Source organism: Miniopterus natalensis, chromosome 11, assembly GCF_054644295.1.
Source record: "Miniopterus natalensis isolate mMinNat1 chromosome 11, mMinNat1.hap1, whole genome shotgun sequence".
In the NCBI taxonomy this organism is placed as follows: Eukaryota; Metazoa; Chordata; class Mammalia; order Chiroptera; family Miniopteridae; genus Miniopterus; species Miniopterus natalensis.
In genome coordinates, this window is record NC_142091.1 from 53482308 (window position 1) to 53509933 (window position 27626).

Sequence of the window (27626 nt, forward strand, 5' to 3'; positions counted from 1 at the left end):
ATCAGAAATGAAGAATGAAAGTATCTCCCGATATTGTATGGCAAATGCGTGGGAACTGGGTCATTTTTCAAGAACCTGATAAGGATTGGCTCTGAATGCAGATCCTATAGAGGGAACCATGTAAATAAAAGGCATTTCATTTCAGAAATCTTAAAAAATCAAATCAACAAATATTTGAAAATGTGTTTGCGTTTTAGAGCCAGTCAGCATCTTTGGCATAGTCACAAGGCAATGAGAAGCATTTAAAAAGAGGGGAAATGTCTTATAGAGGGAGGAAAATCTTTCTGTAAGTAAATCTAAAATGGAAATGTTCCAGGACTTTGTGCCCAGGAGATGCTGGGCGGTTCTGAGTTGCACTTCTTTAAAGTTACCAAACACCAGAACATTTCACAGATAAGAAGTCATTTTACTTGATGTTTCTGATTTTTTTTTTTTTGAGTGACAGGTATAAAAGGAAGGTTTTAGGGACTGTCCGCTGCTTTCGCTTTTGGCACTGCAAAGGGAGAAGTCAATATCAGATTTCTAGAGTCCTAGGATTTGTCCTACTTTTATGGGGGGAAAAAAAAAATCTCATGATGTTTATCCTTGAAATTCTTAGCTTTGTAGATGTCGCAGGATTAGATGCTGGCTGCACGGGGCCTTCTCTTTGGGGAGTCTCACAGATGTGCATCATTTCCATTCCATCAAATTTCATTCCTGTGGAGCCAGATGATAGTTATAATGTCAGTGTCCTTCACATTGGAAAATTCTCCAGCTATGAAGCAAAGGACAGAGGCTAAACACACATTGAACTTTAATCACTATTAAAGTGCCTCTATAGGTCAGAGTAATGTCAGTTGCTGAGTGGCATTTCTGGGGGCTCTGTCTCCCGCTGCTTTACACGTCCCGCGGCCTCCGGACTCCCTGACCCGCACCCTGCGCCCACCCGTCAGTACTCAGGCTGGAGCTCAGTCCTGAGGTTGTGCTTCATATCCACAGTGACACAGTTAAGGCTCGGCCCCTTTACTGGACCGGGCTTGGTTATTTTTTTCCAGTTTTATCTTTTGGAACAGCTAGAGAGAAGATTAAACAGAAGGAGCAGAGAGCTCAGTGGTTTTCAGCTTTCACATCTATTCTGGGAGATTTTAAAAATGCTTATGTCTGGACTCTACCGTTGAGATTCTGATTCAGTTGATATGATCTGTGACTGGACATTGATTCATTGAAAAAATTCCCCACGTGATTTAATGTGTGTCCATGAATATCTGGGACCTGGATCCATACTTATGATTCCCAGCGTGTGGTTCCTGGACCAGCAGTACCAGCATCCCTTAGGATCATATTGGAAATTGAAATCCTCAGGCTCTACCCAGGACCAACTGCCTCAGACACTTTTCAGGGGTAGGACTCAGCAATCTGCATTTTAATAGCTCTCCTATTCTCATGGAGGCCAAAGTTTGAGGACCACTGATCTAGACTAACCTTCTAAAGTGGGCAAGCCTGGAGGGAGCACTCCACTGAGACCATCATATTATATCCAAAAGGTGGGTCAGCACAGATCCCTGTTAAGGGATAAGTCAGACACCACCTTTTGGGGAGCGAGCAGAAGACGGAGATCCATGTTGTCTGGGACGCAGATCCCAGCGTTCCAGGGAGTTCTGCTGGTAGGATGTCATATTCGGTTCCAGTAAGTTGTGATCAAGTGGGAGCTTTGGAGAGATGCTGCTCTAGGTTCAAGTCCTGATCTTGGTTTTTAGTTAGCTTAGGAAAATAACCTCTCTGTTTTGTTCTTCACACAGTTCAAACAGGGATGGTAATTATCACCTTTCATGGTTCTTCCGAAAAATAGAATAAAATTGTGAACAGAAAGTATCTAGCAAGAGTAGGTATCTACCACATGCCCACTGCAAAATGCATTCTCAAGGAATTATCGATATTATTATTCCCATATAGAAATAATCATTACACTGTGTGTATGACTGTCCCATTCTCCTCTGTCCATGGTAAATATTATAAATCAACCCCAGCAATCTTCCCGGGAAGCTAGGGACTTGTTTGCTTTCTAATGTAGCACTCCAGGTAACCACAATCAGAGGGACCTGGATTTCAAGATAAAACTAATTTGTCATCCCTGGTTAGGAATGCAAAAAAAAAAAAAAAAGGTATTTCTGCCCCTCTCTTTATTACCTGCTCACATTTAAGGAGCACCTGATATATCAGTGTCGAGTAGATACATAATGCTAGCCACATATCTAATTTAACATGTTCTAGTAGGTACACTAAGATAATTAGATGGCACAAGTGAAATAAAATTTAACAAATGTATTTAATGCAGTATATCCAAGATATTATTATTTCCCAATGTAATCACTATATAAAATTATTGAGATATTTTCCATTGTCATTCGTGGAAGTAAGTCCTGAGCTCCAGTGTGTGTGTGACGCTGGGAGGACACCTCAGTGCAGACTAGCCGTAGTTTAAGAGCTCAGTAGCCACATGTGACTAGTGGCTCCCGTATCGGACAGTGAAGCACTAGGTCTTTAAGTCAAGGACAGAGACAAGGCCTGGTCTTCGGTTCAGCAAGCTCAGAGTTCATTCTGTGACCCAGCCCCAGGCAGGGAATATGTTCTTGCAGGAAATACTGGCACTTTCCAGCTTGGATTTCCTGCAGAGCAGAGCAGCACGGTCTGTGAGAGGGCGGAACGCCTGGCGTGTGTTCAGGCCTCGTTTCGTTTTCTTGTTTCCACGTCTTGCGCGTCTGGGAGTCTGCAGGCCCCGCGCTCTCCGGCCCTCACCGCTGGCTTCGGATGTGGGGCTGACACAGCGCTGCTGATGGCGAACGTGCCTCTGCTGTCCTGCCTTGACATCGTCCATAATATTGTGACAACCCAGCTGCTGCTTCAGCTCGCGCTGTGACATGCCAGGTGCTGTGCTAAGCACTTCCATCCAGCGTGACGGGAGCCCCCAGGTGGCTTCCCACCGCACTGAGAATACAATCCCGATGGCTTAGGAGGACCTACCGGTGGCCACACGGGACGCCTGACGTCCTACGCCACCCCCTTTCCTCACTCCACTTCTGCCACCCAGGCCTCCTGACTTCCCTTCTTCCCTCTGCAGGCCTTTTTCCTGGCATTCCCTCTGCCTGGAATGCTGTTCCCCGGCCTAACTATATGGCTTACAGCTTCATTTCATCCAAGTCTGTTGAAATGTTGTCAGAGAAGGCTTCCCAGACCTCTCTGTCTAACTTAGTACCCACATCATGCCCCACCCCCCATTTTTTTCTTTCCCCCCATATTAATTATCACTCCCAAATTATATTACACATTTCTCTGCATACGTGTTTGTTGGTTGTCTCCCCCCCTAGAGTGTGATCTCCATCACGGCAGGGAAATTCTCTTTGTTCATCATCCTGGTTTCCGAGCTTCGAATGGTGCAAACGCCCAGCAGGTGCATGATAAACACTGGATAGCATTGCATATATATTATCTAATTTACCCTTCACCCAGCCTTTTTTACTCCGGGAAACAGTGTGAGGGAGAACCCCTCGCAAGTGTGAGTTCGCACAGGTCATTCAGGAGCAGAACTGAGGCTTTAACCTAAGACTCTGTGTGTCCAGAGCTCAGATTTCTCATCACTGCACCCTTCCCCCTCCAGGGAAGACAGAACCTTGTTTCTGACCTTTATCTATGCTTCTGGCCTCCTGTAAACTCTCCAGAAAAGCCTTTGGCTTTGTTGCTATGACTTTCTACTTCCTCCCCTATGAATACATTGTCAGACAGCATCAACCTGGGGAACTGGGTGTAGAATTCGGTGACAGGTTTTGACAGCGCCATCAACACGTGCATTGAAGGTCCCAGGGCAATCATTGAGTTGATATTGATGAAAATATATTTTGATTGCTGCAAAATTGCCCTCCTCTGGGTTCCTTTTAGGGTCCATCCGTGTTAGGCGATGACTGAAGACTTGACAGAATAAAGACTGTGAAACAAGTGACAGAATGAGTCAACCTTTACTCCAGCTCCCCGTGGGGAAGGAAGGCTGTCTCAGGGGGCAAACACAGCCTTTGGTTGCATTTCCGCTGGTTCTGCAAGACCTCGTAGAGCTCCCGATTCCCACCAGGCCTCGGGCCCAGAGCCAGGGACACTGTCCTGGTTATCGGTTGCTGTGTAACGGTCACCTCAGACTAAGTGGAAGACAAGCTCCAGTCTACTGTGCTCATCAGTTCTGTGGGTGGGAAATCAGACAGCGTCCAGCAAGGATGGCCGGTCTCTCCCTGGTATCTGGGCCTCTGCTGGGAAGGTTTCAGGGGCTCGGGAGACTCAGACAGCTGAGAAATGGGATCATCTGAGGCTTTTTCCTCGCATGCCTGGCACCTGGGTTGATCACCTTCTAGGGCTGAGCTCAGCTGGGACCACTCACTGCAGATTGGACTTGTGCCTGGCTGTGTGTCTTCAGCTTTTCATGGCCTTGCAGCCTGGTTCTAAGAAGCAACCTCCTGAGAGGGGGCATCGGAGAATGAGCATTCGAGAAGCTGCCAGACGTTTTCTGACCTCACCTTGGAAGTCATGCATCATTGTCACATTCCCTTGGCTACAAACACATTTCTAAAGGCAGCCCAGATTCAAGGGGCGAGTAAATAGATTGGCTTCTTGACGGGAAGGGCAAGGTAGCATTGCAGACTAGCACGTGAGACGGGACAGTGTTGAGGCCATTTTTGGAAAATCTGCTACAGTCACAGTGAAGAAAATGGTACTTGTTACTACCTGTGAACAGCAGGAGTTAACTGCTGGTGGAGAGTATTGGACTTATTTCAGGCAGCTTTGTTTTCCTTTGGAAAACAATCCTGGCCCATGGTGTGTACATTGTAGGGGGTTATTTTCTCTACTTTGTGTTTCCATCTTGATGTTCATTGGGGCAATTTTTATACATCTGTCACCTTGCTGTAATGACACACTGTGTGAGTTCTGGTGTTTCTTTGGAGCTTGGACTAAGTTTATCTGCCTGTCTCTCTGTCTATCATCTATCTATCATCTATCTATCATCTATCTATATCTATCTATATCTATCTATCTATCTATCTATCTATCTATCTATCTATCTATCTATCTATCTATCTATCATCTATCTATCATCTATCTATCTATCATCTATCTATCTATCTATCTATCTATCTATCTATCTATCTATCTATCTATCATCTATCTATCTATCATCTATCATCTATCTATCTATCTATCGTCTATCTATCTATCATCTATCTATCTATCTATCTATCTATCTATCTATCTATCTATCTATCTATCTATCATCTATCATCTATCTATCTATCTATCTATCTATCTATCTATCTATCTATCATCTATCATCATCTATCTATCATCCATCTATCATCATCATCTATCTATCATCTATCTATCACCTGTCCATCTAATCAATCATTTTCAAAGTTGACCCCTGCCTCATTTTGTCTACCTAACTCCAAGCCAATCTTATAATTACATGTCACTTCCTCCAGGAGGTCCCCCCACCCCCTGCCTGTATTCTGTTCCCTGGCTGTGTATTACTATGCCTGGCACTTATCACCTGGGATTAGAAGGGCCTGTTTGCTTGCCTTTGTCTCTAGATAATAGACTTTATGAGGACAGGACCAGTATCTGTTCTTGCCCTTGTATCCCAGCGTCTAGCACCTACTAGCACCTAATGGGTGCTGACTAATGACCTGCGATTGAAGAAAGTGGCTTTCTTAACCTGTCCTTTCTACTTCTGATCTGGAAGGAGAAAAGGCAACGCCATAAGGAAGGTGGCGGGAAGAACTCGGCCTCACACCCTCTGTGCGGGGTGGACTGCACCAGGAACAGAGAAGAAAGAAGGCAACCTGTGACGGGAGGTCAGCCGAGAGAGTGCACCCCCAGGCCAGGAGGCGGAGGCAGCTTAGGGTCCCCCTGTGCTCCAGAGGCTGTCTTGTTGATACCGAGTCCCAGGATTGCTTGTCAGTGAACATGCAGCAGAGACACATGCTAAGCGCCTTGTAACCTTGAGAAGTATGTGCTTTAATGTTTCCCCGGCGGCAGTTCCTTTGGTAGTTAGCCTGGCACATCTTTTCTAATGTTCGTAGGCCAAGCCTAGCTAATAAGTAACAACCAGCAATTCCTGAGCACTTACTATACTTTAGGCACCATCCAAACTTTCAAACAATTTTTTTTAGTACTTACAACTCCACAGCAAGTTAAGTAGCATTCTCTCTGCTGTAGATTTGGGGAACTTGCCCTGGCCAGGTAGCTCAGTTGGTTAGAGCACCATCCCAATACGCCAAGGTTGCGGGTTCGATCCCTGGCCAGGGCACATACAAGAATCAACCAATGAACGCACAGATAAGTGGAACAACAAATCGATGTCTCTCTGTCTTTCTCTCCCCCTCACTCCCCCTCTCTAAGTCAATAAGTAAAGTGAATGAATGAATGAATGAATGAATGAATAAATTAAGTCTCAGAGTGTTAAGAGACTGGCTGATCTCTTAGAGCTGCTTCCTGTGGGGGCTCTGGTTCAAACTCAGTCTGTCCGTCTCTAATACCCTCCTCTCCCCTCCCCCCCAGTCAGACGATTTCACTATGGGCCTGTATTCCCATTCCCTCCCCCTCCGTGCTCTAGAGACTCCTTTCAGGAAACAGCGAGGGCGTCAGGAGTTGGCCTCTCACTACCGTCTCAGCACCTTACGGCGTGAGATTGTACGTAGGCCTGGTATATTAGCTTTCTAGCACTGTCATAACACGTCGCCACACACAGGGTGGCATAAATTATCTTTCATATTTTGGAGGTCAGAATCCAAGGCGACAGAAATTCTCTCTTATTTTGGAGGTCCGAATCCAGCGTCCAGGAGTCAGCAGGGCCACTCCCCTGCCAATGGCTGGGGGGGTTATTCCTGCCCCTTCCAGCTGCTGGTGGCTCCTGGTTGTCCTTGACCTTCGGCAGCCGAACTTCATCTCCGCCTGCGCTGCGCCCTCACCTGCCGTCTTCCTGCGTGTGTCTTGTGTCTTCTCCGCTTATCAAGGCAACGGCACTGGACACAGGGCCCCCCTACTCCGGGATGGGCTCATCTTGACTAGGACACCTGCAGGGACCCTGTGGGACATTCTGAGGCTCTGGTGGGCATGGATTTTGCGGGGAACGTTGTTCAGCCCCCCACGGCGGGCGGGGAGGAAGGTAGCCCTGGAAAGCAGGGGGACGGGGCCAGCACGCGTTCGGGATCCTGCGCCCCCTTTCATTCTATGCTACTTGCCTTTGGGACCTCACAAGCCAGCTGACCCCCGGAGCCCCTGGCCAGGGAGCTACGGCCGCTGATGAAGGGGGGGAAAGGCGCTTCCCCCCTGTGCCAGATTTTGTCTTTCTGCAGCATCACCTCGCTGCAGAAAAAGAAAGAACACCACTTTCATGCCAAGGCTCCCTGAAGGAGACAGCACACTCCTGTGACAGAGAAACCATCCACACTGTTATTTTCCTTGCCGTGTTTCATATTCAGACAGTTTTCTTCCGAGTTCCTCTGGGTGGTCTTGGAACCAAAAGAAATGCAAACCAGCCTCTTGACAGCAGAGAGATAAAGGGCCTCAGGAAGAGGGTCATTTTGGGGGATGCTTACAGGACCGTTCCATAAAACCAAAGTCAAACAGCAATTTCGCTTCTTTCTTTCATTCTCATTTTGAATATTCTTGTTGGACTAGGTGTTTTAAAAGAAACCCAGAGACTACGGACTGCGGTTCAGCTTTTCATTCGTTTTGTAGTTTAGAGATGCATTTCTCAGTATCCCCGTGGAACAGAACAGCCGCGGAATCCGTTCCCTGGCTGGCGTGCTGCCAGACTCTTGTCCTGTGGTCTCTCTTCATCTTCCCAGTGGCTGTGTGATGGGTCTTCTTGCTTCCATTCTCAGGTGACAACTCTGGGGCTCAGAGACATTAGCTGTCTCACAAGCTTTTGTCTAAGACCCCCAGGACCATAGTGGGTTCTGCAGAGGGCAAAGCCGGGTAGAAAGGGGCCTAATAATGAAAGAGGTTTGGTTGTCCATTCTGGCAAATAGGGTGTTTAGAGTTGTATTTATTTGGACTTAGAAAGTTGTTTCTTGAATTCAAGTACATGTTAGATTATACATAACATATGTTCTTGTTGAGCCTAAGGCAAAGATTTTCAGATTTCACATTTGAGAAACTGGGGATCATTTTGTAATTGATGCACACATTTTATACATAATTACTTCTCTCCAAAATATTACTATTAAATAAATGCTGTTTTTCAAGTAAGAAAATATGGCATAGGGGTATTAGCAAAATAACTAACGTTTCTAATCCTCATTTGCGGAAGATCATTTCATCCAAGAATGAGTTCTGATGAGTCTTTACATCACTGTCTTAAAACATGGCACAGATAAATGTGTTAACTCATTTCAGAACTGTCTCCGTAATAATTCTTTTAATCCTCACCTGAGGATACAGATGTATTTTTATTTTAGAGAGAGAAGGAGGTGGAGAGAGAGAGAAAAAATATCAATGTGAGAGAGAAACATCGATCGGTTGTGCTCGTATGTGCCCCAACCAGGCATTGAACCCTCAACCCTTTGGTGAACTGGATGGTGCTCCAGTCAGCTGAGCCACCTGGCCAGTGCTCTCCTTAACAATTTTTAATAGATTTATTGAGACCTAATTTACATAGCATAAAGTTCACCTCCTTAAAGTGTATAATTCGGTGATCTTAAGTATATTTTCAGAGTTGTGCAACCATTATAATAATCTAATTTTAGAACATTTCCATCACCCCAAGAAGAAAACTGGTGCCATTAACAGTCATACCCCATTCCCTCCAGCTTAGCTCTAGGTAACCACTCATCTGCTTCTGTCTCTATGGATTTTCCTGTTCTGGACATTTTATGTAAATGGGATCATAGATCATGTGGTCTCTTGTGACTGATTTCATTCACTTAGTAAAATGTTTTTGAGGTTGATCAACGATATATGTTGTAGTATGTAGCAGTGCTTCCTTCTGTTTTATTACTGACTAATATTATATGACTATACCACATTTAAATATACATACATATATATATGTATATATATATATATATATCTTTATTGATTTGAGAGAGAGGAAGGGAGAGGGAGAGAGAGAGAGAAACATCAATGATGGGAGAGTCGTCATTGATCAGCCTCCTCCTGCATGCCCCTGACTGGGGATTGAGCCCGCAACCCAGGCATGTGCCCTGACCAAGAATTGAACCAGGATCTCCTGGATCCTAGGTCCATGCTCAACCGCTGAGCCATTCCCGGCCGGGCCCACATTTTTGGATGCATTTGTCAGTTGGTGAATATTTGGGTTACTCCCACAGTTTGGCTATTGTGAATATGCTGCTCTGAACATCTGTGTGCAGGTGTTTGTGTGGACATGTGCTTCATTTCTCTTGGGTATATGCCTAGGAATGGAGTTGCTGGAACATGCGGGAACCCTGTCTTTAATAGTTTGCAAAACTGCTAAATAATTCCCAAATATTTCACATCCCCACTAGCAATGCACTAGGGATCCGATTTTGCCACATTCTTATAAACACTTACTGTCTGTCTTTTTTGTTATAGCCATTCCAGGGGGTGTGAAGTGGTTTTGCTCTGGATTTCCCTGGTTACTGAAGATGTCGAGCATCTTTTCATGTGCACAGTAGCCATTTGTCTATCTTCTTTGGAGAAATGTCTTTTTAAATACTTTTTCTATTTTCTGATTGGGTTATCTTTTTATGACTGGGTTGTCAAGGTCCTTTGTATAGTCTGGATTCAAGGCACTAATAAGATACATGATTTGCAAATATTTTCTCACAGTCCAGGGACTGTGTCTCTAGCAATTCTTTATGAAACAAATGTCCTGCCTCGAAGAGAGCTCCTGAAACACATCCCTTTCTCTTCCCCTCACAAAGTCACTGTAATAAATAAATATATCAACATATCATTACCTGATTATATTTCATTTATAAGCTCTTTTCTTCTAGGTTTCCCTTAGCTGCCTGATTCAATTACCTGTTTCTTGTCTTAATTCCCCTTGACCTCTCTGCAACTTTTAATGCCAAAGACAGTAGCAGTCTCTTTTCCTCTCTGGCCTTTGTCCTTCCCTCCCTCCCTCCCTCCCTCCCTCCCTCCCTCCCTCCCTCCCTCCCTCCCTCCCTCCCTCCCTACCCAAGTCCCTTCCTTTTGCGCATAGGTATTAGTATTAGGCACTGGCTAGGTTTCCTAAGGTCCGCCAGAGGCTCGGGATAAAGAAATGAAAGGTATATTTTTCTCTCCTCATTTGTGCTTCAGTAAAGAAGACAGACATCAGTAAAACACTCACACACTGATAGGCATGAAATTATAAGTGGGACTGGCCCTGCGAAGGAGAGGTGTCGCGTGAGCACCCTGCAGGGAGGCCTCCCCATCCAGGAGATCAGGCCTCTCCCGGAGGAGAGGAGCCAAGGCAGGGATAAGCCGGCGCTCACCGGGCCAGGAGGGAAACATGTGCAAGCGCCTGGACCCGGAGGACAAGGCCCGTCTGAGGAGGGACAGAGGCGGCCTCAGCCTGAACCGCCCGCAGGCACGCGGAGAAGCTCCACGAAAAGGCAGCTCCTCTCTTCTGTGGGAAGAGCCAGGGGAAAGGGGCCCCAGGGACAGAATACCTGCCCCGCTGAGTCCTGTGTCACCTGCTCGGCAGAAGCAGGCGGTGCTCTGGCTCCTTCTCTGCACGAGCTGGAGGCTGCCCGGCGTGGAGCTCGGCCTGCGCCCGCCCAGCAACGCGGCGGCCGAACGGGCAGTGCCCTGAGGCCCCTCTCTCCCAGCGGCACCTTCAGGGCCACCAGCAGGGAGCGAACCTCCACCTCCACCCAGCACCCGCGGGCAGGGTGGCACGGAGCTGACAGTCTCCTCAAGGTGAAAGATGGGGTGCTTTCTCCGAAGACTGATAGAAACCAGTGATACCAGCTCTACTCCTGTGCCACCTGCTACTGGAAGCCTCACCGGCCCAACAGGCTAACGAAAGGGAAGCGAGCATACGGCCTAGAAAGGAAGAAACAGGCCGGGTCCTTCTTACGGGTGGCGGAGTCGTCTATATAGACAGTCCTGAGGAATCTGCAATAAAATACCGTAGAATGCGTGAGTTCCACAAGGTCTCAAAGTATAAAACCAACAACACAAAAATCAATTTTATTACTATATGCTAGCAAATGATGTGCAGAAACCCAAGTTAAAAACGTATCATAGACAGTTGCTCCAAAGTAAATGAAGCACCTAGTTATAAATCTAATAAAACATGTACAGGGTTTGTATGCTGAAAACTATAAAATTCTGATGAAAAAAGTCAAAGCATGAGTCAATAGTGTTCATGGATGGGAAGACTCACTATAATAAAGATGCCAATTCTCCACAAATTGATCTATATGTTTAACACAATTCCTATTAAAATCTCTAGAAGACTTTATAGGAATGGATCAGCTTAATCTAAAATTCATGTAAAAATGCAGCGGGACTAGAGTAACTAAAACAGTTTTGAAAAAGAAGAATTCAGTGGGAAGAGTCACCGTGTGTGATACTAATTAGGGCTTTCTCTGTAGCTAAAGTAACCAAGGCAGTGTCATGACAAAGGAGTAGACACACCGACCAATGGAAGCATAGAGAACCCAGAAACAGACCAACTCAAATATAACCAGTGGGTTTTTAACAAAAGTACTAAAGCAATTCAATGGAGGAAAGTAGCCCTTTCAACAAAACTGTTAGGAAAAATAGGAGAGAAATCTTTGGGACCTAGGGGTTATACTAAGAGTTCTTAGATATGACATTAGAAGCACTATTCATAAAATGAAAAATAGGTAAATTGAATGTAATTAAAAGTAAAACATTTTGCACTGTGAAAGACTGCTCAGAGGGTAAAAAGACAAGCTATATATATAGACTGTGAGAAAATAAGTGCAAATAACATATCCCACAAAGCCTTATGTTTAGAGTATATGAAGAGTTCTCGAAAGTCATTGGAAAAAAAATAAATTATAAAATGAACAAAAGACAAACAGGTATTTCACCAAAGAAAAGATATAGATAGCAGATGAGCATGTGGAAAGATGGTCAACATCACTAGCTATTAGCAAAATGCAAATTCAGATCACAGTGCAGAATCACAACACACAGGCAGGAGTGACTAAAATTTAAAAAGTGACAATAGCAAATGTTGGCAATGATGTGGAGACACTTGATTACTCCTACAGTGCTGGTGGGAATGTAAAATGGCACAGCTATTCTGATACATCATCTGGCAGTTCCTCACAAAACAAAACATGCGTTTATCAGATGACCCTGTAATCACACTTTGGGCATTCGCTCCAGAGTAATGAAAGTGTATGTTCACACAAAAACCTGTACACAGATGTTCATAGCACTTTATTCATAATAGCAAAATATAGGAAGCAATCCAAGTGTCCTTCAGTGTGTGAATGGTTCAACAAACTGTGATGTATCTATACAATGGAATATTACTCAGCATTAAGAAGAATAAACTACGGACACATGCAGCAGTCTGGACGGACTCCAGGGACATTACGCTTAGTGGAAAAAGTCAACCTCATATGTACTTACTGCATAATTCCATTTATATAACATTCTCTGAATGCCTAAACTGTAGAGATAGAGAACATGTTTGTAGTTGACAGCGGCAGGGCTTGGGGGTGATGGGGTGGGGGAGTGTAAAGGAGATGCAAACACTAAGATGTAGCATGACTGTGATGGTGGTTACACCGATTTATATGTGGGATGATACTGCTTGGAACTATGCCCATGCACACACATACAACATGCACAATGAACGCAGTTTAGAAAGTGGTGTAAACTGAATTAGGTCTGTGGCCAGTTTACAGTGATATACCAGTGTCAGTGTTCTGTTTTTGATGTTGGACTACAGCTATATAAGATGGTATTGAGGGGGGAAGGGCACACGGACTCTTTGTACTACTTTTGCAGGTTCCTGTAAATCTGTATTTTTTAAAAATATGTTTGTATTGATTTTTAGAGAGGAAAGGGGAGAGGTAGAGAGATAGAAACATCGATGAGAGAGAAACATCATTGATCGGCTGCCTCCTGCACGCCCCCTACTGGGGACTGAGCCCGCAACCAGGGCATGTGCCCTGACCGGGAATCGAACCCGTGACCTCTTGGTTCATGGGTCCACGCTCAACCACTGGGCCACACCAGCAGAGATGTAATTATTTTTTTAAAAGTAAATACGATCAACACTGTGGCCAACATTGTAGATCTCTTTTTTATCACAAACTGAAGTGGGGTTTTGGAAAGAATGCAGGACAGGGATTGAGAAGGTGGGGGTTTGACTTCCAGGTGGAAAACTTATTACCTATGTCCTTAAAGGAAAAGCCTCTTATGCGCTCCAATCCCCAACTCCCTCATCTGTAAAACATGACTGATAAGGCCTGCTTGGCATATCCCAGTGAGGGTATTGTGACCCTTTTGTAAGATACAAAAGAGATTTCTTTGAAGGAAGTAAAGCCCCGGGCCAGCCAGACCCTAGATGTGAGGCATTGGCAGCCACAGCTGAATTGACTGTTTCAGTGGGTTGTGTGAGTCCTGATTCGTTTTCCAAGGGAAACAATGTGTTAATTGATGAGGGCTATGGATTGCAATTGATTACAATCCAGTAATCAGTCCTTCTGAGCTACCCTGTAAAGGGAAAGAGGAAAGAGAGAGGAACTATGGGCAGTGGCAGTGTTTCCTGAGCTCTCAGTAAGTATCAGCCAGCATCACCGTCGTGATTAGCATCATTCCCCTTTGTCCTGAGAGGCCTGACGCTCCAGACACACTATAATCAAACACAGGCCGTACATCAACCGTCTTAAGCATCCATCCTTCACCTTCCTAATCCATAGCGTTGTTTCTTGGGGACCATAATTGAATCTAAGCAAATACTTGTTTGGATCTTCAGAGAGGTACTCTAATTCAATTGTCTTCAAAATCATATCTATTCCCTGCCTCTCTGCCTGAACTACCAGCCTAGAAAGGAAAGAGAAAGTTTTCTTAACGACTTTTTACCACCATTCAAACAATGAAGTCTGCTCACAAGTAACCGCCGTAGTCATAGGAATAGCAGTTCCAGTGGTAGTAGAAGCAGGACCACTAGTGGTAGTAATCGCAGCAGCAACGACGACACTAAAATAGCTTCCACTTAGGGAGCAATCTGCTGCGATAAGTGCTTTACCCGCAGTATTAATTTAATCCTCACAACCACCCCAGTTGATATGTTCTCTTATTATTACATTGTACGTATTAGGAAACTAAGACATAGATCGGCTGAGGGACCCCAGTTCACACAGCGAGGAAGTGCCCTTTGGGGAGGGGTCCGTTCTTGAGTGGGAATTTGGGGCCAGTATAGAAAACAACACCTGCCTTCCTTCCTGGCATTGTGGAATCACTCCCATGCGCCTTGGCATAGCTTCAGCCACGCCCGGGTTGCTTCCAGCTGCCCAGTGATGTGGAGGTCACCCCTGGTGTCTAGCGTCACAAAGCAGAGCTCCCCCTCTGACCAGTTTTGTGATCTTTTAAGCAAGTCGTTTAATGCCTTCTTGTCTCAGTTACTTCATTGTGAAATGAGCAAACTTAATTTCATATGATTGGCGAGATAATTAAATGATATCTGTACAATGTTTAGCTCAATGCTAGACACTCTGTAGGCTCAATACCACTATACGAAGTGGGGATGGCTGAAAACGTCAGGGCTGTAGAAATTATGCTGTAATTCCTCTCTTCAAAGTTGATTAGCTAGTAAGACATTAATGATAAAACTCATAAATATCACTATATATTGTGATGTGATTGCCTCCAAAGAGGTAAAGATACTGAACTTAATAAACGTTTCAAGATGGGTAAAATTCACGTGGTTAGAAGAGCAGGCGAAGAAAGCTTCCTGGCCAGAGCGTGGCCGTGGAGCGGTGGGCGACGCCGGGCAGGAGCACAGGTGTCCCCGCTGCGCGGGGAGGAACATTCTGTCAGGGAAACAGCCTGACCAGACAGGACTGAACTCCTACATGTGCAGGGCAGTCACGGGGCCACCTGATCAGAGAAGAGGGTTTGCTCCAATAGCATTAGCAGATGAGACCAGCAGCAGTAGGTGTGTCCATTAACCCAGCGGGGAGAATCCTGTCACAGTGTGTAATGTATGAAACCGTCACACTGCACACTCTAAACATCGTAGAACTTTATGTGTCAGTTACGCCTCAGCAAGCTGAAAGGAAGATCAGGCAGGAACGGATGGACCAAACTTTTGGAATGTTGCATAAAACAATACCTTTCTTCACACTTCTTTTTTCTGGAGTGCCCTTCATGGGCAAATCTGGCTAATAAAGTCATGGCCATGTTATTAATTAATTAACTTTTTTATTTAATACTCACGTGAGGATACTTTTTCCATTGCTTTTTAGAGAGAGTGGAAATAGGGGGCAGAGAGAGAGAGATATCGATGTGAGAGAGACACATCGATTGGTCGCCTCCCACTCGTGCTCTGACTGGGACCGGGGATCGAGCCTGTAACCAAGGTACGTGCCCTTGGCTGGAACTGAACCTGGGACCCTTCAATCCACGGCCGACGCTCTAACCACTGAGCCAAACGGCTAGGGCCATGACCATTTTTAAAAGACTGGTTCAACGCTGTATTTTGCAAGAAGGCTTTTCTCCCTATTAGCAGAAATTTCTTTCCTGACATGAACTCTTAGTCCGTCTTTGCTCTTATCTGGCATGCCCACACTTAGAGGTTTGCTTAGGCCATTCTGCGTTATGCCTGTTATCCCCGTGTAATTATTAGCAGAACCCCCTTGGACTCTACAATGTTGTTTGTATGATAAAATATAAGGTCACCTACTTATAACTCTTATCTCTCCTCCCTTGTGTTACACATTGCCATCCAGTGGACCCTATTAAAATGTTCATGTGAGACAAGATCATATCTACTCATTTTTGTTGTTGTTTTTAAAATATGTTTTTATTGATTTCAGAGAAAAGAAGGGAGAGAGAAATAGAAACATCAATGATGAGAGAGAGTCGTTGATCGGCTGCCTCCTGCACGCCCCTCACTGGGGATGGAGCCCGCAACCCAGGCATGTGCCCTGACCGGGAATCGAACTGTGACCTCCTGGATCCTACATCGATGCTCAACCGCTGAGCCACACCAGCCGGGCTACCTACTCAATTTTGTATTCCCAGTACAGACACTAATAATTATTTATTAAGTGAATTTAAATAAGGAGGTGGGAAAGCTCTGGGAGTCAAAGTCTATATTCTTAGACTTTTTTTTTTGTCCCTAAAATCATCTGGCGTTACACCTGCTCATATCAGGTGTGTGATAGGTGTGTAAATTTGATCAGACATCCGCAGGGTCATGCTGTTTTTGGAGTTTGCTCGAGATGACTGTAGCACAGATGAGAAGTGTGCCCTCATAGGTGTTCTCCTTCCTTCCCGGTGCTTGCTAACCTCTGCACATTTCTCACTGACATCCGGGTTGGTCTTGAGGCCTGAAGAAGAATTTCTGTTGGAAAAATCCAAGGTGTTAAATCCAGAGCCATATGTGCGTGCTTCTAGTTTAATTGCATGATTAAAACAGCTCCACTTTGTAGAATTTAACCTTTCTCATTCCTGGGTCTCTTAGGAAATTTAGAATAAAAATTAATGAAGACAGATGATATCTCAGTTGTTTGCTGCATTGATCTAACAGGACACAATAGTTAACAAATTGTATTGAACTTTTAGTTTTGTTCAATTAGTGATATTTCTTTGGGGTTTCTAGTTCAGACTTCAACTCTTGTGTTATAACCTTTTATGATTTAATAACCCTACCTGATTTTTCTTCCTAAGATTTCTGAAAAGTTATACTAGCAGATGTTAAAGGGATTAGAGGACATACACTTTCCCATATTGTTGATTTATTTAGAGAGCAGTCATTTAGGTGACTTTAAGTTTCCTGATTATGAGCGGAAAGCATAGTTTTCTGTGAAAGCTTCATTTCTTACTTGGAATCTTTCAGTCCATTTGTAGTATTAGATCTCCCCCCACATCTTGTGGTTTAAAGAGGTCACCACTATTTGCATATATAGAGGGTGGGCCAAAAGTAGGTTATGATTATGCGAAACACAGAGTTTATTTTTGTATTATTATTTATTAATTACTGTATTATTTTATATACAAACACGTGTAAACTTACTTCTGCCCCACCCTGAATATAACCACAGCACTACACCTTTAACCCAGAGGTTAAATTCTGAACCCTATGTAAGCGGGTTCTATGGAAAATTAGAGTTAAACTACCGAAAGCCCTTAGAGTCTTGTGAGTCAATCGCTGTTCTGCTCAGAGCCCCGCTCCGTGCTGGCCAACATTCCCTGTGCCAGTGCCAGTCCTTGGAAAATACCTGTTGGCCAGCGCTCCTTTGCCAGGCCGTAGTAACTGCCTTCCTTTTCAGTGTCACCCTCTTTGTTCGAAAGAAGCCACAGAATCCCTCGTATAGGTTCGCCCCCTTTTCTTTCTCTAACCTTAGAGGAAGGGTTTCCCAAGCTCGGCACTGACGCTTTGCGCTGAGGGGTTCTTTGTTGAGGCGGGCTGTCCTGTGTGCTGTAAGACGCTTAGCAGCATCCCCTGCCTCTGTCCACTAGGCTTCAGGGACATCCTCTATCCCAAATCACGGTAATAAAAAATAAAAGTCGCTTGACTTCTCTGACACTCACTTATTTTACCTGCAAAGTGGGGAGAGTAACACCCTTTTTTTAGAGTCATTGAGGTTTCAACTGCAACAGGCAGAGAAACTGCAGGCCCCACTGTACGGTAGTCACTGTCACTCCTGTTTGCGGAGTTCCAGCTAATTTTTTGCAGCATCAGTGATTCCAACTTAAGCAAAGGTGCCTCTCTTTCTTTTTCACCTTGCGGACAGAGCACGACGAATGTGGCAGCGGGCAGCACAACTGCGATGAGAACGCCATCTGCACCAACACCGTCCAGGGCCACAGCTGCACCTGCAAGCCGGGCTACGTGGGGAACGGGACCGTCTGCAGAGGTAGGCCTGCTGCCCGGCCTGGGCCCTCGGCACTCCGGGGGGCCGCTCTCCCCACTGCCGTGGCTGAGCCGGGTCGGGCTCCTGCTCCTGGTTTCCCAGCTGCAGGGCCACTGGGCTTCAGAGGAAAAGAGACGTGCCCTGAGTGTACCTTTCCGATCGAATGAAAAAGGTGTACTTGTGGGTCAGGCTACAGGACAGTACATATAGCACCCTCACATGTTGAATTTATTCTTTTAAAATGTCTGTACACATATATATGTAAATGCATACACGCTGGAAACATGCAAACTGTTCCCCATCTTCCCCATGGGGTGTGTGTGTGTGTGTGTGTGTGTGTGTGTGTGTGCGCGCGTGTGCTGGTGAAATAGCATCCTCTTACCGCTATGAATTCAACAGTGTTCGCATCTCTTACAGTGGGAATTTATACATGTAATATTTGTGGGTGGTTTTTTAAGTTCCATGAGGCAGCTAAAGAAACCGGTGCTCAGCTTTTAAAAGAAGATTGAAGGTATCTCCAAAGCAAAACAAACCCCCACACGCACATTAATGGAGCTCCCCAGATTACGGAGCCCACTGCAGGTACCTGCATGCTCACGCTGTAAATCCGAGGAGCAGCGCAGGGATTTGATTTTAATGCATTTGTCTCAGAATTATGTCGCCTTGTCAAATAATATCAGTTGCACTAGCTCGCCGAGCTTGTGTTTGCTCAGCCCTCGCACGCCTCTGTGCTAAGTGGTCGCTTCACCTTTGTGGAATCTGAAAGCCCAACTGTGGGGAAATAGGAGTTCAGCTAACGTTCCTGGTGTCCACAGACTCTGAAAATGCGTCTTTCCGGAAAGTTATGAATTAGGGGAAATGCTTTTCTTAAAGTGGTCCTCAGGGCCACGTGTGTTGTCCTCAGCAGGGAGGGAGAACCCTGTTTTATAAATGTCGCTTGGGGAGAGGGGCAGTGTAGTTGAACTGGACGAACAGGTTGGAGAGTTGAGGCTTAGACCTCATTTTATCCCTGGCCAGTTGTAACTTCTGCCTTTTTACGTGGCAAAGTTGGGTTCATGCCACCTTCTGTGTTTATCCAACGATATTATTTCAAAGCCTTATTAAAGAAGCATGTTCCGAAGAGTCTTCATCGAGTGCCAGGAAAAGTGAGGGTGGTATTGCTAGCCGTGCGGTGATCACGGGGAGGGGCATTCACGAGGTGCCCGCAGCCAGACCTCATTTTACTGCACTGCCCTTTATTGGGCTCCACAGTGTTGCATTTTTAAGAAACTGAAGGAAAGGCCCTCCACCTGCAAAATGATTGATACTTTATTGCGATCTTCCCTTTATTGTGATTCTCGCTTTATTATGGGGGTCTGGACCCTAACCTGCAGTGCCTGTCTCCCTGTATCCAAATTTGTGTCTCGGTTGCAGGGCATGCATTTTGTAGGTGACTTCCCCACCTGTAACTGAGACATTTACAGAGGGAGGTAGACAGGAATCCCCGGGCTTGAACTAATTCCCCTTTTCTTTTTTTAACGCGTAAGAGCTTTTCTGGACATGATATTGTTCATGGAATCGGCTCTCTGTTCACACTTCTATTAACGAGCGAAACACAAGCCTGCAGTTTCTCAAACAATACTAATTGGTGTGAATCCTCTCAGGCCGGCTCTCCTTGTGGCTGATGCCCACGTGAGGAGTTTTTTTGTGTTCTCATGTGGGTGGAAAAGACCAGTTCAGCTTCCACGGCGGTCACACGTGTGTATGTGCCAGACACCTTGCTGGGTGTGTGCACCGTGTTATCTCATTTCGTTACCACCATTAATTCCCATATGGGGGGCCCTGTGCTTTGACCCCCATATGTCGGCCCTGGTGGTGTGCTCCTGAAGCTGGCCGCATCTCCGAGCTGTTAGTGAGCTTTCCAGGTGTGTCACAGAGCCTGACGGCTAAAGGGGCCTGAGACGGAGGAGCAGACGCTGCGGGAGCTGGAGCGGTGACAAGCACTGTCCCTCTGCCTCCTTTCTGCTCCTCTGGGGATTGGCTTCGTAGTTCCCTCTCATTACAGGCTGACGCTGTGTTTATTCATCCATGTGGTTGAAGATCAGATTCTCTGCTTTGTGGGTTCAGCAACTCAGCCTTATCAGGGTACCTGAGGCGAACAATATCTTAGGGCCCAGTATGTCCATTGATTCTGATAGCTGGCGAGGTTTGAGGAGCGCCACAGATGATACCCTGGTTTTCCCCACCTGCATTCAGAACCAATGAGAGACGTATAAAGAAATCAAGCAAGTGGAGACCAAAATGTCAGTATCAATACTGATAAGATTATGGCCGAGAACGTGGCTTATGTACCTGACAATAGCATCCATAATATTGATCCCCTACATTGGGCTCCTGCAGCCAGTCACAGGTGGTCCAAGGCAGCCCGTGGAGCATCTGCACATGGGGCCCCCTCGACTCCCCTTAGGGCGGGAGGAACAGCCCAGAGTGGGTGTTTCCTGTGGGCCTGCTGGTCCCCAGGGCGTGAGTAAGGGGGCTGCCATGTCCAGGTCCTCCCTCCAGCTCACAGACAGGGAAGAAGGAGAGGGCAGGCCGGGAGGTCAAGGGGAAGTTGCTCTTAGGGCAGTCAGATAAAGGGGAAAGAAACCCCCTGCCCCGACTCTGCCAACAACTTTTGTTAAGAAGTAGCAAAATCTTGGCGTCTGGAGTTTCATCTTCTTTCTTAAATGAAAGATATGCAGAGACCCCCTTTTTGTTTAGTAAATTCAGAATTAAGCGGGAAATCCGAGCCCAGGGTTAGCTGAGGGTGTTACTGGCGCATCACCTCAGTAGCCCTTTGCCTGCTCCCACCGTCTCCACCGCAGGAAGCGTCACTCCAGAGACTGTCGCCCAGCTAGTGTGATGCCCTGGCTCAGCATCCTTCGGCGTTTGCGGAGACTGTGGGTGGTGTTGCATGCCTAGTGTCCCCTCCGTGTCCTTCTGTTTTCTAGAGAAGTAGATTCATTAAACTTCCCTTGCCCAGTGTTTTATTTTCAAACCGCGTGAGGAGGCCCGTTAGTGACTTTACAGTTTATGTCAGCGTAGTTTCATTTTTCCTTCCCTTTCAAGTCCTGGAAGCCCTCCCTGGTCTCAGGCTGAGTGCACAACCCTTCTCTGCATAAAGACATCCTCCAAACACCACCCCAGTCCCTATAACCCTGTATTGCCATTGACTGTTCCCTTGTCTGTTTCCTGAAGGCCATGGCTAAGAATCTCTGTTTAACCAATAGTTAGCAAAAAAAAAAGCTAAAGATGTTATGGTGCTCAGTTTTATAGTTTTCTGATGAGTGAGCACATCAAGATTCCTTTCTAATAAAATATGCACTGTGTATCTAGAAGGTTTTACATAAAAGCAAAAAAAAAGCCTGCCTGGGATCCAGAGGTGCTTAGCCCACTCAAGCCTTACTCCCACCCAGCCTGAGTAAAACTCAGCTTCCAAAGGGAGATATGCAAACTGACTTTCAGGTGGAGTCTGCATTGCTAATGGGTGACTGGCTTTCAAAGAAAGTCATTACAATGAAATTCAGTTCACTGTGGAAGTTCCCGGAATGTAGGTGAGTGTTTATTCTAAGGCCCTTCAGCTTATTCCAAGGCTCTGAAGTCACTCATGAGCAGGTTGGCATTGAGGTCCCTGTGCAGACACCCTGCTTCCCAGAAGTCTCTGTTTGATGGGAAGCTGGATAAATTGTTCAAGAAAGACACAAAGTCAGGAACAGAAGGTGAGAGAAGGTTTGTATAATATAAACAGAGAGATTAATGCGACAGCTCATGTTAACGATGGAAATGAAACCCTGAATTAAATAAGTGACGTAGGTGTCTCCCATGCACAAAGATGCTTCTGGAGACTCACAGGCAACGTGGAAGGGGAAGAGGCAGAGGGAGAATGGAGAGGTACGTTGTTTTAATAAGACATCACTGATGATAATAACATTGATAAACTGCTGGGCTGTGAATCAGAGAAGATGGTATTTGAGGATCTTAAAGCAAATAGCAGGGGAATAGGAAAGCCTTTGGCAAAAGTACTTACAGTGCTCTATATGTAGTTTCCAAACGTGGTTACTGCGATGAGGAAGCATTCAGGAAGATTCCATCTAAAATTCTGCCTTTAGGTGTAGAGACAAAATGTTAGAGAGAAGGGCGGGAGGCAAGATTGACCGACGTTCTAGGATGGCTTGACCCATGTTGACACACTTTGAGCCAGGCCCTTTGTAAAAACACATTGATATTGATAAATAGATAAGAGTTGTGAGTATATTTCTAAGAGTGCTCCTCTGGTTATAGAGCAGTTTCATAACATTTCTCACACTCGATTCATTTATAAAGTTAGGAAGCAGGTAGATTAGAGTTAGCTCGGGATTAGACTCTGTCAATAGGAAAAATCTTTCCAACAAATGTGGACTACACTTCTAGCAATCAGAGCCACTTAAAAGTCCCCACTTGAGGAAGGTGAAGTGAAAAGGTGTCCCCTTGGTAGTGTTGAAGATTTTTTTCAGGATCACATTGAAATAATTGAACCAGGTCAGGTGGCTATGTGACTTTCAAAAATGTCCTATGACTATTAGAAGGTTTAACCATACAAAAATGAACATAAAGACAGGACTCATGTGGATGTGGCTGACAAAATACTTTTTGGCTCAGTTCAGTTACCAGAAAATGTCGTTAACACAGTGATAAAATTTTCAACACACAATGTTAAGAAATAGTTTGTCAGGTTTGTGCAGAACCATCAATCCAGGCTTAAAGAGGTATAGACCCGAGGAGTGGGCTACAGAAGGACGGCCCGGTTTTCTGCTAGAAAAGCTGATTCCTACTGAATAAAATCTAAACTCTTTAGCATTCAAGACCCTGTAGCCACGTGGCCGCATCTGAATATCTGGAGCTTCCTCTCTTACAGTATCATCTGTGCCCATTACCTCACCAGTCACACGTGCGGGTTCACTAACCGTTCTCCCAGGAGGCCAGCCCGGAGCCTCTCAAGCCCGCTTCCCTTTCTTGGTACCATTTAATGCACTGGCTCGACTTCTTCCACGCTCCTCTTCTAATGGAAATCCTGTCCATCCTTCCTAGTCTCGCTCCAACCCCATTTTTCCTTAATCTTCTCAGAATAATTCTTCTCCTCTCCGTTCTGATTATAGTGTTTAATGTATTACTCCTTGTTAAGCTTTGCTGTTTACCTGCTAGCCTTTTCCACGGACATAAGACCTTGTGCTTCCTGGGTGCTCAGTAAGTATATATTGGTGCAAAAAGAGAATTGGCTAGTTCATCTGACACAAATCAGCTCTGCTCTTGTGGCTTGATGAATTAATTACTCCTGAATCTGCACCACCATTCATAAAACCACAGAAAAATTAAAATTGCAAAGTAAATGCTTCTATCATGTCAGTTTTCATGTTTTAGAAAATCATCAATGGGCTTGCTATTTAAGTTCAAAGACATGATCTATTGTTCATAGAACATTTATTTATTCTAGCTTATGTTTCATAGGAATATGGGTACTGAATGTGCCCCATGGATACTGAATATCCTATGGATATCAAACATCATTGTATCAAAAATTATCAAATCCTTTAGCCTAAATTGAGAAGCAAAACAGCCCAAGTGTGGCTTCTTTTTTGCATCTATTTCGAAATTTATTTATTTTTTGGTCCATTTTCATTCACTTATTTACTCAGCAGTTGTAATATAGGCGTGGTTTAGGGCTAGAAGGCTCTTAACATGCCTGCAGTCGAGTCAGCAAGGGAAACACAAGTTACTAGAGACATAACCCTGCCCCTCATGTTCTAAGAGACCTCCGTAGACACCCGCCCATCCCGGTGTGACGTGCTGCTGAGCGGGACGCTGTCCCGGCTCCACTGCGACCATGGGGAACATTTATGAGTCTCAGACCAGGACTCCGTGATGTGACTCAGAGCAGCAGGGAATCCGTTTCTCTGCTGGTCCTTCCACTTTCAGCGAGACACAGATAAACTTAGGGTCCCTTTGTTTCATAGAGAGGGACTGTTCCTCTGCCACTGCCTGCGGAGGTTGGATCGATGGCATTTTCCTCTCCAGTCCCATAGGTTTGAATCAGTAGAAAATAGCTGTGGGTCAGTATGGGAATGATCGTGTTGCCTTGACCTTGGGGAAGAGCTGTGACTTGAGTACAGAAACAAAGAAACTTAAAACCATCCTTCCACTCTGATTTTCCCCGGAGGCTGGAGAAGACCGCACAGTAAAGACCCTCGCACCCCCACTCCTCCAGCTCCAGAAATGCTTACCTGCCCTGGATGCACTATTATTAGTAATGGCGAAGGAAGTTTGGTAGTAATATTACCATGAGTATTTGTGTATCGATTCCAGTGTTCAACAGTATTTAAATAACTTCAAACCTTTTTGCAAAGCCGCTGTCATACAAATTCCATCAATAGTCCTGTTACTAAATATAATCATGGCTATATTTGTTATAGTCTTAAAAGTGGGGCGCACTTGATAATGCTGATTTAATTTTCAGAGAAGGAAGATTCTCTAGGCCCAGGAAGATTATTATGCTTAACGTTTAACGATACTTTCTTTGAAAAATGTGACTGAAACGAGAAAATGAAACTGATTGTCTAGTCTGAGTTATCAAGAGACATTATGTTCATGAGTTTATCAAAGAAGCGAAGGCAGACACAGGAGCTGTCCCGCAGCCTTGAAACCAGCAACAGTGACAAGACCGGGGCGAGGGAAGGGGACTAGTGTGGCACAAGACACAACGTATCAGTTGTCTAGTGTGGCACAAGACACAACGTATCAGTTGTCTAGTGTGGCACAAGACACAACGTATCAGTTGTCTAGTGTGGCACAAGACACAACGTATCAGTTGTGTCATTTTGATTTAACAAGGTTGACCTTGATATAGTCTCCTTCTGGCCGTTCATATTCTTTTCCTTGAAGTGAATTTCTACTGGGGGGGGGGGGAGGAAGCCTCCTGGGTGCACTTAAAGCACTTTCCATCACTTACAGAGCCGTGCTTACCTTTTCAAGTTTGCAGCCCAGTGGACAGTAACGACATCCCTAGGGGCTCGAGGGAAACATGTTAAACCAGCCTGTGTCTCAAAGGGTGTGGCGCTCTGACACTTAGACAAGTGCTGATTCTTCTGAGTGCATTTCGAGGTTGCACATAGATGTTTGCTGTCCATAATTGTCACACCTGAAATGACTCATGAGATTAGCAGAGCCAAATAAATATATATCAGTCAATTTTATTTTTAAAACAGGCTACTGAACATTGACTTTCTGTTGAGCAATCAATATAAGACTGTATTTCTTTCCTAAGTAACAATTCTCAATGGACCAAGAGCCTTTCTTTAGGCAACACTACTGAAAGATGTTATAGTGAATTTCTAGGCTATCTGCTGGATTATGATCTGTTTCAGGAGCAATAATTCCCAAAATATTCAAAATATTTAACAACTAGTACTATTCTAGAATGGTGCCAGCTGTACTTGACATGCCCATAGCAGCTCAATATCTACAAAGTGTATTTATCTTAGTAGAACAACAACAACAAACAAACCTATAGCACCTGGTAGGGTGCCATATTTTAAGGCAAGTTTGGCTTCAGTGGATCTGGTCCCTCTTATGACTATGGCGCTGTGAGAGCAGAGCAGCCAGGAGCCTGGGCAAGCCCTGTTGCTGCACCTGCCCGGCCCAGATACTTCTTAATGCTTAGGGGCTTCTCTTGACTGCAATCTTTATTAAGGAAACAAAGCATACGTTGAAAAACATTTACAAATAATTTGCAAACGTCCAGGTAATTTGGGGGTAGAGCTGAGTAAGATATTGGTGGCATGCTTAACTAGTCGTGAGCAGTAGAGTGCGTTGTGGTTACACTTGCCTTTCACCTTTCTGCGTCATCCTACCCCCTACATGGTGGTGGTGTCTTCATCTCAGCCTCCTGCACGCTCCTCTGTTTTATAGAATAAGGTCAGATATGCTCATGGCAGAGGGCATCCGCCCTGTTGGCCACTGCTCGAAGCTTAGTCCATAAAACACAGCTGCCTTTCAACACGACCACACTGAACTCCGTGCTTGTTTCCACTGCTCTGGCCCAGTCTGATTTCTGTCTAGTTGCTTATTTGCCAGGGCATCTGGGTTACACTTTGTCTCGTGATAGTGAACCAGTCATGTGACCTGTTCTTGTTAACTCATTTGTTAATAGACATAATGACATTTTCAAATTTCTTCTCACCCTTAGCTCCTAAATGGGAAAACTGTAGGGTCCAAGGGCTAACACTTAGGAAGCTGCTTGTCTGAGGCAAGAAAACATGATGGCTGCTGTTAAAAGGCAAACTCCAAGCATTCAGTACGTCCAACAATCACTTCCTATCTGTGACTCATACCGTTTTCACTGAGTCGGGGATGAGTGGGGTTGTGCTCCCCACAGTAACTTACCTTTAGTCTTGAGACTGTGACTACTTCTTGGTTTTCAGAATCCTCACCACTCTACAGTTTGTAGATGGGGAAGGAAAGGTAGGTCATGCCTGGGAGGCTTTTACAGGCCAGACCTGAAAGTGGTGCATGTCACTGTGGCTCCCATGGCCTCGGGCAGACCTCAGTCCGTAGCCACGCCTGACAATAGAGCAGAGTGTCTGTGTGCTTGGGAAGGAGGGGAAGACGCCGCTGTGTGTGGGCTCTATCCCTCTCTGCAATAATGCCATTGTGAACAAAATGCTAAGTGAATGGAAGTGGCTGCATTGCTATTTGTGAAAAATAAAACTCTGTTGGCAATTCTGAAGTGGATTCTAGCCGATACACTCTGAAGATCACCTGTGGGCCTCCAAGTGAGATAGACTGGGAGTACTTGGGGCTTAAAATTTTCTCCAGTTGAGTGAACTCATTCCTTTAAACCATATCATCACCACATTTATCTGGCTTCAGTCAAATCACAGACAGTTCACTTCTTACCTAAACTTCTGATCCTGCCAGTTTTTAGAAGCCTTGAGAAAGGGCTTCCTGGGTCACTTGAAAGTAGTGCAAACAACTCAGAGTCATTAAATCTCCCTAGAGTAGAACTGCCAGTGACATGGTAAAGCAATTCTCCACTGCCCCCTGGGGCCTCTCCTAATTCTATTAAACAACGGAGTCCTGCTGGTTAATATGACAGTTCTCTTCCTGTGGTTAGTGATGGTCCTTCCCTCACTGGTGATTTCCCAGTTTTAAACTTAAAAAAGAGAAATCGTATATTGGGTACTTTGCACTGTGTTCCTGTATCATCACCTGACTCATTTGGAGATACCATTTTTTAATGTGGCCTATTTTGAAGGATATTGGGCACGGATAAGCAAACATTCAAGTATTTATTTAAATCTAGTTGAACTATACTTTTAATTTTATTTAGGGATAATGAACTAATTTAAGATACCTTTTTGTAGGTAGAATATTATCATTTCATAACGTGGACATTTTGCTTATATAAATAGCTTTTATAGTTGAGGGAAGGATTCTAGATATTCCTCTAAAACGTATCCTGTGTTTGGAGATGTGACTAGATGAGATTGGAGAATGGCTTGGAGTCAGCCTCTTAGA

At 45.0% G+C, this 27626-nt stretch overlaps 1 protein-coding gene across 2 annotated transcripts in view; it reads left to right on the forward strand.

Annotated features, from left to right (window-relative positions):
* NELL1 (neural EGFL like 1) overlaps positions 1–27626 on the forward strand; it is a 619484-nt gene that overhangs the window by 365295 nt on the left and 226563 nt on the right. For both annotated transcript variants that reach the window (XM_016201668.2, XM_016201669.2), the window contains exon 14: positions 17940–18062. In XM_016201668.2, the coding sequence (XP_016057154.1) occupies positions 17940–18062 (123 nt within the window). The remainder of the gene's footprint in view (positions 1–17939; positions 18063–27626) is intronic.